The sequence below is a fragment of the Chlorocebus sabaeus genome, chromosome 12 (assembly GCF_047675955.1).
Source record: "Chlorocebus sabaeus isolate Y175 chromosome 12, mChlSab1.0.hap1, whole genome shotgun sequence".
Taxonomy (NCBI): Eukaryota; Metazoa; Chordata; class Mammalia; order Primates; family Cercopithecidae; genus Chlorocebus; species Chlorocebus sabaeus.
In genome coordinates, this window is record NC_132915.1 from 83,265,108 (window position 1) to 83,279,209 (window position 14,102).

Below are 14,102 nucleotides of genomic sequence, written 5' to 3' on the forward strand. Positions count from 1 at the left end.
GACACCATAATGTTCAGGCAGCCCTCCATCTGTACCGGCGGGTTCCACATCAAGGATTTAACCAACCATACGTTGAAAATACACTACTGAATATATACAGACCTTTTTTTCTTGTTATCCCCTAAACAATACAGTATAGCAACTTCACATAGCATTTGCATTGTATTAGGTATTATAAATAATTAACAGATGAATTAAAGTATACAGGAGGATGTGTCTAGGTTATGTGCAAACACGTACACCATTTTATATCAAGGACTTGAGCATCCTCGTATTCAGGAATCTTCAGGATGTCCTGGGACCATTTCCCCCTGAATATCAAGGGATGACTGTATATCCTCACCTATCAGAAAAACCCTCAAACTTACATCTTATTTGGATGGTGTATCAACCACTCCAAGGATCTAAGTTCTTTTTTGACTGAAAAGACTTTCCCACCTACTAGCTGGGTGACCTTGAACAAGGCAGCTAAACTCATGGAGCCTCAGTTTCATCTGTAGAGTGGGGATTAAGCTTGCTGAGATTAGTAGGCCCTAGTGCAGAGGCCCGTGTTCCTTCCTGGGCTTTCCTCAGCTCCTCCTGTCCTGAGCTGCCCTTGCCTGTCCTCTTAGCTCAGGGGATATGGTGAGATCATTGCCTAACTTACCTGCCACAAGTTTAAGGAGCAAAGCTGTGTAAAGAAATGAAGTAAATGGGGAAAGGTGGAGTCCCAGCTTTAGTGTAATTATCTTTGATGGCACAAATGGAGAGACAGTTGCTAGTCCCCTAGAGGAGTATGTAGGCAGTTTTCCAACTTTGTAATGGAGAATATTTCTTTATACTGGAGCTTAAAACCGTTTGGTTTTTCTAAACGTGAAATATATGTCTTGGATATTTTGATGTATTTTGTACATTAAAACCCATGGGGGGGAATCTAACATTATTTGCAGCAAATCAACCAACTCAAATTCTGGCCTCTGAAAGCTTATTCCACATATCAAAAAAACCACAAAACCTCAAAATGTTATCCTTACGTATTTGTGATGGTATCTTTTTTGTACGATGATATCTTTTTTTCCCCCCTGAGACAGAGTCACTCTGTCACCCAGGCTGGAGTGCAATGGTGCAATCTTGACTCACTGCAACCTCCGTCTCCTGGGTTCAAGCAATTCTCCTGCCTCAGCCTCCCCAGTAGCTGGGATTACAGGCATACGTCACCACGCCCAGCTCATCTTTGCTGGGGATTACAGGCGTGAGCCACTGTACCCAGGCTGTGATGGTATCTTAACCACTCTAAAATTGTGTCAGAGCCTTAAGCCACCAGGCAAGGTTGAAACTGGGGAAACAGAAATCAGGGTTTTAGACACTGCAACGTTGCAACTTACCAAGCAACAGCCTGAGCCCCCAAATTCTGTCTGATTGGTTCCTGGATTCTATCATGAAATCCAGGATGGGAGCTAAGCCTTTGCCTCTGTCCAGAGTTTCCATCTTCTTGAAGCCAGGGTTATTGAGCTTGGGGGAGGAGAATCAGAACTCTACCCTGTGTCCATTCTAATCAGGGCCTCTGTATCTGCCTGGAAGAAGAAAGACCTATTCTTCCAAATCCCAGACTTCCCCTAGTGCACTGATCTAACATCTTTCACCGTTAGATTTCACCTAACACTCCATGAACTACATGGTGGCAAGAGGTGGTCTCAAAGAAGTAGCAGCTGAATGAGCACACCCCTTCCTGCTAGTAAGGGCCATCTGCCACCCCTGGATAATCCTTCTCTTCCCTTAGTTCCGGCACTCAGCACTAGCCCAGTAAATGGTCATAGAATGAATAAGTGAATGAATTAATGAATGCAGAACAGTTTTACTGCAACCGGCGGCAAGACACCCAAAGAGAAAGCTGAAAAGAAACAAACACACATTTACCCACAGAATTCAAGCTCACTTCCTAATTTTTTTTTTTTTAGCAACCCATAGTAAAAAGAGCAATGCAAAAAAAAAAAAAAAAAAAATGCACTGATTTTGAAGCAGCTCCAGTGAGAAATGCAACTTGCTATGTGAGCTAGTCAGGTTCCTGGATACCATTGTATGGCCCTTTGGCAGAACTTGCTGTGGAGCTCTGTGGTCAGAACTGCTTGTCTGCCCTTCCATGACGCCACACTCACACCCAGAGGTTGCTCCACATCTCCCAGTCCTTCAAGCTGTTCGTTTTTTTTGCTTGTTTGTTTGTTTTTAATTGTTCCCAGAAGCAAACACGTGGTCTAAACAATCCCTGGATTGTAAAATAAACAACGCTACAAAGGAAGACAACACCAAATGAGGCTTTGCAGTCACCATGCCCAGCAGCAACCGAAAAAGGTTTGGTTTCTTGTCTGGGAACAGCACTCACCCCACCCCCCAAAGGAACTGCTTGGTCCAAAAGATGGAGAAGATGAGCAACAGAGTGACACTGAGGATGACGGTCATCAGGTAGGTAAAGATGCGGAACTGAGGGTTGCGGAAACACTCCCTCGGAGAGTAGTGGCTGGGGATGGGGATGGGCGTAGGCACGGTGGCAGAGGCCGTGTCTGGGGGCGGCCCAGTCTGGCCCCCAGGCTGGGGGCCGAGGTCCAGCGTGTAGACTCGAGGCTGGCGCAGGAAGTAGCGGCTCTTGGGCTGGTCCTTGAGGCACAGCTGACGGCCTTCCAGGATGACGTGGTGCGGCTCCAGGCGGAGCAGGGTGAGCATGGCAGTGTCCGTGGGCAAGTCAGTGACGGGCTGCCCCAAGGCCAGCACCGTGGGCTGGCGACAGAGAGGGCACAGCAGGCGGCGCTGGGCTGGAGTCACCAGGCTGAGGTGGGCCAGGCATTCCACACAGAAGGAGTGGCAGCAATCCAGCATTTTGGGAGTATGGAACGTGTTGTTGAAGGGATTCCAGCAGATGGGACACTCGGCCTCAAGCTCCCGGCCCTCCTGCTCAGCCATCCTCAGCCACACACAGGGAGGCCTCGCAGGAGACGTCCTGGCAGAATGGGGAAAGGAGCAAAGGAACAGCCATGAAGCCCCATCCCTGTGCTTGGCCTGGGGCAAAGTGTTCTGTGGGTGTTGAAAGGTGTCATCACCATGTTTTACTCAGGTTCAAAAACGTTTTGTTCTTGATCACCAGTTCCTAAGCCATCGAGTGGAGTCGAGTGCTCCTGCAGCGCCTCCCCTCTGTCAAGGTGAAGGCCTGGGCCACCCCTACCAAGAGCGCCCAAGTGAACTGGCATTGGAGGAGATGGCGCCCCGGGCTTTGGAGCTGGACACAAATGCTCCTTATGGTCGGTGTCTGTGGCCGTGGCTGCCCTGAACCCAGGGAGCTGGGGGTAAGCCGCAGTCTGTGGATTTTGCTAGAGGACAAATGTTTCCTTCCCTGCTACCTCAAATCCCTGACTAGCGCAGAGATGGGTTTTGTGAATTCCCTGGTCTGTCCCTCCTATGGGGACAAATGCCAGCCCTCTTTCCCTCCTCCCCTTGAGCTAGAGGGCCAACCCTCCAGATCCTACTCACCCAGTCCTTGGCCTGGCAAGGGGACCCCTGGAAAGGCTTTTCTCCCTACCTGGAAGGCTTGCAGAAGCTCCCCTGCCCCATTTCCCAGATCAGCCCTCCCAGAGCCTCTTCCCCTTCCAAAGCCTCTTCCCGGTCCTCTGCCTACCCTGGCTCCTCCTCCCTCCCTTTGTCCTGGGAAACCTTCAGGGCACGCACCTGGGCTTCTGTGGGTTCCAGGGCGGTCAGGCAGACTACACTGGAGGGCCTGAGGCTCCAGTCGCTCCCTCCCCTGAATTGGCAAAGCTTTGGGAGACTGCCTTCTTGCCACCAACCCAGGGGCCTGTCTCCATGGCAGCAGGCACGCAGCACCTGGGGCTGCCAGGTGGCCCAGTCTGCAGCCTCTTGAGCACACCTGCTTGGAGCCAAGGCCAGAGAGCTTCCTGGGGGGCGGGGTGGGGAGAGAGATGAGGACCTGAGTTCCCCCCAGGGCATGGCAACTAATTGAACCTGGAAGCCAAACACCTGTGAGACTGTGGGCAGTCCCTTCAAGACCCGGAGTCCCTGGTCTGGAAAGGTAGGGTGGCAATTTCCTCTTTCTAGATGTGGAGAGGGTAAGGGAGTCTTCTGGGCTTCCTTTCTCTGGGGTCCTCATTTCTCTTCGAACGTGGCTGGAACCTCCTCCTTGCACAAAGGGGCTGCCTGCTCAGCACTTGGGTTGCTGTGAAAGTCACCTACTTGGAAGCTTAAAAGCTCCGACTATCAGATTCAGTCCAGTCACCCACTGATCTTTTAATGTGCCTAAGTAACTACAAGCAGCGTGTGCAAACCTTGCTGCCTTCTGCTTTGTTCTTAGCACACAGCGGGTCAGCCTTCTGAGATCTTAGAGTTGGTCGTCCCACCAACCTTAGGGAGTTAAAGCGGGGAGTTGGAGGGAGGCGCACTCCAGCCCTGCTTCTCCATTTCAACCAGAAATACTTGGCTTTTCTCTGTTTTTCGTATAGGTCATTTGAATAATCTGAAGAGTTGAGCTACTGGGGAAAAGAAAAAGTTTAAAAACCAATTCTCCATCTGAACTACTCATGTTGCAGATGAGAGACAAGAAGTGACTCACCCAAAGTCACCCAGCTAGTTAATGGTGACATGGGACCCATGTCTTCAGACTCATGGTTTTCGAAAAGACGGAAGGCTACATCCACGCCGTCCACTTACTCAGTGTGTGTTACTAGCTAGATCATAAGTGTTTGCATGTGATCAGGAATCCCTCACAGCCAGAAGACTCATGGTAGAAATCCAGGAACTGTGCAAGAGGCGATCTGGGGGGAAGGGAGTCTCCCTAAAGCCCTGATATGATATCATCTATCCCGACTGAGTCGATGTCTGAAGCAAAACCTGCTCTTTATACTCTTTGACCCGTGGCTTCCTGGTTTTCTTCTAGACCTCTGGCACTGCTCCAAACAGGGAAGGAGGAAATGAAGATATGTGGAGGGAGATGGAGCCCTAAGCGAAACCAGGGTAGTTTACCAGGGCTCTGCACCAGCGCTTTCTTCTGTGGCCCATTCATCCACTCGGTCATTATTGAGGGCTTACTCTAGCCCAGGTGCTGTGCAAGGTATTATTGGGTATTATGGTGAACAAAATAGACATTGTCTTTGACCTCATGACATTTAGAGTGTAGTGAGGCAAAGAGATATTTAATGATTAGTGGGCAATAAATAAATACACAGTTTTAATGGTTGTTAATAAAAGGAAAATGGGCTTCGGGTGCTTGGTCGCTGCTCCCGATGAGACCACCAGAGAATGTTTCTGCAAAGAGGTGACAGAAGAGCTGAGACCAAAGTATATAAGAATCCAGCGACGCAGAGTGGAGGAAGAGCGTTGCAGGCCCGGGGAACAGCATGTGTGGCTCTGAGGCGAGAAAAATTCTTCCAATTTGAGAAAGTGAAAGGGGCCCAGGGTGATCAAGGTGTGGTGGCTGGAGCCAGGGTAGGCAAGGTGGGGAGGGACAGGACGCAGGACCTGTGAGCGAAGCTCATCTGGATTTTATGACGGGGTGAGCGGTAGGGTAAGGTGCCTGATCCTATTTCCATTTTTAAAACACCATTCTAGCTGCAGGGCAGAGGGCAGACTGAGGGGACAAGACCGGGAAGGGAGCACCTGTTCGGGCTGTAGCAGCGTGGCTCAGGCATTCGATGGTGGTGCAGGTTAGGCAGTGGCAGACAAGATAAAAGGGGATGGGATAAGTGATATCTTTGGGGACAGAATCAACACCACTTCCCAAGAAGCAGTGGAGCTCTAGGGATCCAGTTGTAGTTTATGTCAAGGTTCATGATGCCAGATCCATGGCTATTTAGGGCTGCGATTCCAGTTGAATTGCTTGACCTCTCTGTGCCTCTGTTTCCCCTTGTGAAAAGGAAGCCAAAACTAGTAAAGCTTTTAGTTAGAGCCCAGCACCCAGTAAAGACTACAAAGCGACATAGCACCTAACAACGGGAATATGTTCTGAGAAACCCATCGTTGTGTGAACAGCACACAGTGTATTTACACACACCTAGATGGTAGAGCCTGCTACATGCCTAGGCTGTGTGGTCTAGCCTGCTACACCTAGGCTACAAACCCACACAACTTATTAGGTTCTGAATACTATAGGTATTGTAACACAATGATAATTATGTGTGTATTTCAACATAAACTTAGACAAGGCACGGTAAATATATGGTATTATAATCTTATGTGGCCACCATCACATATGTAATCCACTATTGACCAAAGCATTGTTATGGATATATGAGGCAACTGAAATTATTAATGCAAATGGATTTGAGAGAAAGGAAGGGTTAAGGTTGACTTCAAAGCCACAACAAAGTTCTCTGCATCAAGCTTTGAGGAGCTCCTGAATCCCAGAGTGTGTTAGAAGCAGACCTTTTATATTTATCAGAAGCCTCAAACTGTATGTAACCCTGACTCATCATTTCCCCCACTGGGAATTGATTCCACGGAAATCATCAAGGACTTCTGCAAAGCTGTGAGTACAGAGCTGCCCATCTGGGCGCTGGTTTAACAGTGACGTGTGGAGAACTACGTCATCATCCAGTAATAGGACATTGATTAAGTAGATTCTGCTCCATCCATAGGAAGAGATATTATGCAGCCTTTAATATGATGTGGTAAAACTATTAATATGGATATATGCCTAGGATATAATGTCATTAAGCAAAAAAGAACCAGCAACAAAACCATATTGCAATATAATCCAATTTTCAAAAATGTGTGCGCAATGGAAAAAAATGTCTGGAAAGATAAATAACCAAATATTAGCAGTGGTTATCTCTGGGGGCAAGATTATAAGTTTTTTTTGTTTTTTTTTAAATTCTCTTACCTGAAAATTCTAACTTCACTCCAGTAAGCTTGTATTACTACACGTCAAGATCTCCTGTTTCCCCCCAGATCAGACCTACATTCTCTGAAATTCCATGGCCAGAGCTGTAAAAGGCTGTCCAAGAGGAGGAAGGATCATTATTGCCTGGATCCTTATCTGTGCTTTATCTGTGCTGCTGTCCCAGGGATCCACTGTTGTTTCAGGATCAGCTGGGGAGAGACTCTGGCCACGTATCACCCCCACCCCAAGCCAGGACATCTCAGCTACAGTAAATCCTAAACACTGTCACAAAGTCATCTCCTTGGTCTGTGAACAAGTCATCACCAAATAGCAGTTGTCTCCAGCATCACTCCATTGTTTTCACCCAGGAATTGGCATTTCATGGCACTTCACAGTTTATAGAGGTTCCTGGCCTTTGCTAAGATCTAAGTGTGGTGATCCATCTAGATAGGTTACTTGCCTTTTAGGATATTTTGTTGTTTGCAGAAGGCCATTTCATACTCTAAAACCACCCTGTGAGAGAGGCTGAATGGGGAGTACAAAGTGTGCCGGCTTTGTAACCTGATTTGGAACCATTTGTCTTGGACAAATGGCTTAACCTCTCTGAACTTCATTTTCCTCCATTAAAAAGGGTAACCATCCCACTCCTACAGGGTTGCTCTGGGGAAGGACTAGTCTATAAGGTGCCCAGTAGAATACAGAAGACACTCAACTCTGGTTAGCATGATTATTGTTAGACCCATTTTCTAGATGGGGAAGCCAAGGCTCAGAAAGTTGAGGTGACTTGCGGAAGGCTTCCCAGCTAAAGAGTGGCTGAGTTTGAAAGATGAACCCAGTAGCCTGCCCTCCCAGGCCAGATTTCACCTGCCGCGTGCTTCACGGCTGCTGCCTCTCCGGACTCTGGGGCCCTGTGACCCATCCCTCCGCGACCCTCTCTGTCTCCTTACCTGCTCCCTCGGAGCGCCTCCTCTGCCTCCCTTCCCTGCAGCCCTGCACGCAAGTACTTTGTTTTCTGACTTCCCAGGCCCGATTTCCAGGCAGCGTGGGTGGGTCTCATTTGCATAGGTCTTAGCAGCGCTTGGCCAGCTCTCACTGTTTCAGGTTTTCTTCTTCCTTCTGATGACTTTGGACTTCCTGTACACCCGGGAAGCTTTGGCTGCTTTGTCTTTCTCCTGTGAGTGACTCTGGCTTTTTTCTCTGAGGGGGTCAAGCGCAGTCATCCTTGCAGGCCTCTGTTCTGGGTTCGGTTGATCTCCTGCCATCCCCTCGGATTCCACTGTCCTCTGTGCGCTGACCCGCCTGGACTCCTGGCTTCTGCCCAGATAGATCCTTCCCTATGCTGAGCCCCTGCAACCAAAATACAAACAGCTCTTGCAAAATACTAACAAACGCCGCCACTAATATAGCAGAAAAATAGTCGGGAGACAGTTGAGCATCTGCCTGAAGAGCCAGGGTTCTCAAGCAAGGCACACTTCTAGGTCAGAGTTCAGTCCTCACTGAGAATCCAAACTCCATTTAACTAGCGATGGAGACTTGAGCAAATTAGTTAACATCTGCCAGCCTCAGTTTCCTCACCTGAAAATGGCCATAGTACCCTACCTACGTGATCTGTAGATGAAACGAGGTAATATGTGTCGAGATCGCATAATTGCACAGTGCCTGGCACACAGTAACTCAGTAAATGTTAACCAGAACTATTATTGTTATACGACCGGTCTGTTCACATGGCCCATCTTTTGTTCCTGCTCAAGTTCTTTTTGTACCTATTCTTTTTGTACCTATGGTCCTCTTTTCTCTTCTCTTCTCTTCTCTCTCTTTCTTCTTTCTTTTCTTTCTTTTTCTCTCTTTCTTTCTTGATGTATTCTTACTCTGTCGCCCAGGCTGGAGTGCCGTGGGGCGATACTGGCTCACTGTAACCCCGATCTCCCTGGTTCCAGCAATTCTCCTCCCTCAGCTTCCCGAGTAGCTGGGACTATGGGTGCGCGCCACCATGCCCGGGTAATTTTTACGTTCTTAGTAGAGACAGGGTTTCGCCGTGTTGGCCAGGCTGGTCTTGAACTCCTGACCTCAGGTGATCCACCCTCCTCGACCTCCCAAAGTGTTGAGATTACAGGTGTGAGCCACCACGCCTGGCCCCTTATTTCTTTACTGACATTTTCAGCAGTACTTGAGAAATAAGTAAATAAATGTATCTGCTTGGTGATGTAATCAAACGCCCTAGTCCCCTCATTTTGTGTTTTTTTTTTTTACAGTAATTTTTATGTATTTATGTATTTTGAGACAGTCTCACTCTGTCGTCCAGGCTGGGGTGCAGGGCATGATCTCAGCTCACTGCAGCCTCAACCTCCTGGGATCAAGCAATCCTGCCACCTCTGTCTCCTGAGTACCTGGGACTACAGGTGCATGCACCGTGGCTGGCTCATTTTTGTATTTCTTGTAGAGATGGGGTTTCTCCATGTTACCTAGGCTGGTCTCAAACTCCTGGCCTCCAGCAATCCACCTGCCAAAAGTGCTAGGATTACACCTGAGCCACCGCTCCCACATTTGATTTTTACATAGGTAATATATTTACATGGTTGACCATGTGAAAGGTGATTTCACAGTGAAAACTTTCTCTTCGCAGCCACCTAGTTTCCCTGGAAATCAAAGTATTATACTATCAGTTTGTTGTGTATCTTTCCAAAGATGTTTTATGCATACACAAACAGCATGTCCATGGCAAAACATCTATGTATTCCTTTACCTCCTTTTTACACAAATGTGCGTATTATGTACCCTATTCTGCATTTTTCTTTTTTCATTTGATGATGTATTTGAGATACCATGCTGTATTAGTACATGAAGACCTTCTTCGGTTTTGGCCCGGCGCGGTGACTCACACCTATAATCCCAGCACTTTGGGAGGCCAAGGTGGGTAGATCACTTGAGGTCAGCAGTTCAAGACCAGCCTGGCCAACATGGTGAAACCCCATTTCTACTAAAAATACAAAAATTAGCCGGCATCGTGGTGCATACCTGTAGTCCCAGCTACTCAGGAGGCTGAGGCAGGAGAATCGCTTGAACCTGGGAGGCTGAGGTTGCAGTGAGCTGAGATTGTACCACTGCACTCCAGCCTGGGCGACAGAGCAAGACTCTGTCTCAAATAATAATAATAATAATAATAATAATAATAATAATAAGACCTTCTTCAGTTTTTTAATGGTTGTATCAGATTTCAATGAATGGCTGTACCATAAATCACTTCACCAATCCCCTATTGATCTAATCCCCTGATTATAAATATATAAATATTGAATGAAAGAATAATGCAAAAATGCTGATTTTAAGTTAGCCTAGAATTGTGTGAAAATAAAACTGTGGACTTTGGGAAGTTTTAGATCTCTAAACAAAATGTCTGAGTAATTCTCCTCTTTCGGAGCTGGAGATGACAGGTATTTGATTACTGATGGCCTCGAAGTTCCTCTCAGCTTTGGAATTCCCTGCTTTTCGGTGTCACTACTGGTTAACTGAGGTTAGTGGGGTTTCGAGACACTGATTTAGTCCAAAGAACCTGGTTTGTATTTGAGAGTTTGGAAGTCATGCTTTCTGACTTGGCAACATAAGAAAACATAAAGTTCATCTACTTTGACCTGATCATGTAATTCCCCAGAAGTATCAAAAAGATAATTTTGGTTGAGTGAGGACATTCATTGTAGTTTTATTTTAATCCCAAATGATTGAAAACACTCCAAAACCTCATCAATTAAGTGAAAAACTACATAATCATTTAAAATGAAGATATAGAAAGATTTTCATTGACTTGTAAAAATGGTCACAGTACACTGTAAATGGAGGGGGAAAGCAGTTTTAAAATGGTGCATGTTGGCAGGGCACGGTGGGTGGCTCACGCTTGTAATCCCAGCATTCTGGGAGGCCAAGGCGGGCGGATAACAAGGTCAGGAGTTTGAGACCAGCCTGGCCAATATGGTGAAACTCCGTCTCTGCTAAAAAAAAAACTAAAAAAAAAATTAGCCAGGCGTGGTGGCGGGTGCCTGTAATCCCAGCTACTTGGGAGGCTAAGGAGGCAGGAGAATCACTTGAACCTGGGAGGCAGAGGTTGCAGTAAGCTGAGATCACGCCACTGCACTCCAGCCCAGGCAACAGAGAGAGACTCCAGCTCAAAAAAAAAAAAAAGGTGCATGTTGGCTGGGCACACGCCTGTAATCCCAGCACTTTGGGAGGCCGAGGTTGGAGGATTGCTTGAGCCCAGGAGTTCAAGACCAGTGATCCCATTGCTACAAAAAATAAAAAAATAAAAAATTAGCTGGGTGTGGTGGTACATGCCTGTTGTCTCAGATACTCAGGAGGCTGAAGTAGGAGAATCACTTGAGCCCGGAAAGTCAAGGCTGCAGTGATCCCAGATTTCACGACTACACTCTAGCCTGGGCAACAGAGCAAAGACCCTGTGAAAGAAAAAAAAGTGAAAAAGAAACAAAAGAAAAGAAGAAAAGAGAGGGAGAAGGAAGGAAAGAAGGAAGGAAGGGAGGGAGGGAGGAAGGAAGGATGGAAGAGAGGGAGGGAGGGGAAGGAAAAGAAAAGGAAAGAAAGAGAGAGTATGTAGCATAAACCAGATTTTGTAAAGCATAATTTATGTATAAAGACTGAAAGGCCGTGAGGCAAAATGTCACAATATTTATCTCTGGGTGATGGCCACTCATGTTTTCATGTTTTCACTTTCTTCTTATATTTTCTAAGTTCTCAAATATGTATTACTTTTGTAGTAAGAAAGTTCACTTAAAGAGTAAGTTAAGTCTGAGTTTTCTGCAACCAGGGTATCCAGAACTTAAAAAGATAAGCAGGTAGGGCAGGTAAGAAGTCAGTCATGACATTGTAAGCATTGAAATAAAAATAAAATAAGTCATGGCCAGGCGTGGCCTGTAATTCCAGCACTTTGGGAGGCTGAGGCAGTCAAATCACTTGAGGTCAGGAGTTCGAGACCAGCCTGGCCAACATGGTGAAACCCCATCTCTACTAAAAATACAAAAATTAGCCAGGTGTGGTGGTGGGTGCCTGTAATCCCAGCTACTCGGGAGGCTGAGGCAGGAGAATCACTTGAACCCAGGAGGCGGAGGTTGCAGTGAGCCAAGATCGCACCATTGCACTCCAGCCTGGGCGACAAGAGTGAAACTCTGTCTCAAAAAAAGAAAATAAAATTTAAAAAGTCGTGGCCTTTTTCCAGGTCCCTAATTGTCTAGTGAGTCAGTGTATTATCATCATGTCTGTGGGTGGTCAGGCTAAGGAGTGCTTTTCCAACACTGGAAAAGTTTTCCAGGGAGATACCTGGGGGAGAGAGTGAGGCATCTCAGGAACTTGAGAGTAAAACTAATTTATAAAGTTCATGCTTGTAGGGGCAAGGTCAGCCATCCGGAAAAGCACCTCACCTAAGCAGTACCTTAGACCTGAGTGAGTGAACAGTCATGAGACTCGGTGGAGCCCAGCCAAGGTCTGGAGCAGAGGCGTGGGGTGGTTTTAACCCGTCTGGGAAGGAAGAGGTGGCAGGAGGCAGAAGGATGGAGAAAAGGTGAAGACTGCAGCAGGTTTAGGATCCGGGATGATCAGTGTTTAGCAGGTCCCAGTCACGGGCGGAGGACAACTCTCCCTAGGGGGCCACCCTGTCATGATCACTCAGAGCCTTGCCTGAGGCTTATCTAGCATTTAGGACAGTTCCGGCAGCATAGGCTTCAATTAGAGATCGTTAGATATGCAAAATCTGGCCGGACTTGGTGGCTCACGTCTATAATCATGGCTCTTTGGGAGACTGAGGCAGGCGGATCCCTTGGGGTCAGGAGTTCGAGACCAGCCTGGACAACATGGCGAAACTCCGTCTCTACTAAAAATACAAAAATTAGCTGGGCGTGGTAACGGGTGCCTGTTATCCCAGCTACTCGGGAGGCTGAGGCAGGAGAATAGCTTGAACCTGGGAGGTGGAGGTTGCAGTGAGCCAAAATTGTACCATTGCACTCCAGCCTGGGCAACAGGGCGAGACTACGTCTCAAAAAAAAAAAAAAAAAAAAAAAAAGAAATGCAAAATCTCAGACCCACTCCAGACCTACAGAGGCAGAATTTGCATTTTTACGAGATCCCTGGGAGATTCAGAGAGACATTAAAAGTGAAGAGTACTGATTTAGGAGAAATACCTCCAACATATACTTCTTGACGCCTTCTGATTATATTCAGCTTCAGATTCATAAAGGCTCCCAAGAACCTGACCCCTAGGCAGGGCAATGTGAATCCCAACCTGGGGATGGGCACCCCCGGCCTCTACTGTGTGCAGCATCTGAATTTGCTTTCCAAGTTACAATCCCTTATTCAAAACCTTTGGTTCCAAGTGTATTTCAGAATTCAGAATTGTTCATATTTTAGGAAGGTAAGACGATGCATTTGCCAACTCTCCCAGTTCTCCCAGTGGGATCTGGGGCAGTATCCTATATTCAAACATTAATATCCTCCAGTTTATTATGAATATTGACACCAAAAAGAATAAACTTCACAAGATCAGGTAAATTTTGGCACCAAATTTAATGAAAAATCTTGGTTTTCAGGCTGGGCATGGTAGGTTCACACCTGTAATCCCAGAACTTTGGGAGGCTGAGGCAGGTGGATAACAGGGTCGGGAGTGCGAGACCAGCCTGGCTAACAGGGTGAAACCCTGCCTCTACTAAAAATACAAAAATTAGCCAGGTGTGGTGGCACATGCCTGTAATCCCAGCTACTCGGGGGGCTGAGGCAGGAGAATTGCTTGAATCTGGGAGGTGGAGGTTGTAGTGAGCCGAGATCATGCTACTGCACTCCAGCCTGGGCAACAGGGTGAGGCTCTGTTGCAAAAAAAAAAAAAAAAAAAAGAGCAAATAAATAAACTCACCTAAAACTTTAGACACAGAGATAATTGCCCACACATTTGGATTATAACTTTTCTCTCTTTTTATATTTTAAATATATATTTTATATATTTTTAAATAATATATAATTATTTTATATAATTTCATATAAAATGTCACACTGTACGTAGTTTTCCAGCCTCTGTTTTTCACTTTTCATCTTTTTATATAATCAAAGAGTCTTCTACAGCCTTTTCTTCAAAATCAAGGTAGTTTTATTTTGGTTGTAAAAGTGATAATAGGAAAAAACAAACATATATTTGCTTTTATGTGCATAAAGTCTCTAACAGGATACACTAGTTGCTGGTCACACTGTTTACCTCTGGAGGGAG

General features: G+C 46.5%; 1 protein-coding gene across 3 annotated transcripts; it reads right to left on the reverse strand.

Annotated features, from left to right (window-relative positions):
- Nucleotides 1-113: 113 nt before the first annotated feature.
- Nucleotides 114-9,864, reverse strand: RNF183 (ring finger protein 183). 3 transcript variants are annotated; one of them, XM_073021859.1, is made up of 2 exons: nucleotides 7,801-9,864; nucleotides 114-2,971 (listed from the first exon to the last, which is right to left on the reverse strand). In XM_073021859.1, exons 1-2 carry the CDS (start codon nucleotides 7,914-7,916, stop codon nucleotides 2,356-2,358), a joined length of 732 nt encoding a protein of 243 aa, XP_072877960.1. In that variant the 5' UTR covers nucleotides 7,917-9,864; the 3' UTR covers nucleotides 114-2,355. The 3 variants fall into 3 exon arrangements, 2 of the variants coding, with proteins under 2 accessions (XP_072877960.1, XP_072877961.1); XM_073021860.1 differs by lacking the exon at nucleotides 7,801-9,864 and adding an exon at nucleotides 3,694-4,246; XR_012094863.1 differs by lacking the exon at nucleotides 114-2,971 and adding an exon at nucleotides 5,225-6,967 and having other exon boundaries at nucleotides 7,801-7,899.
- Between the last annotated feature and the right edge of the window lie 4,238 nt (nucleotides 9,865-14,102).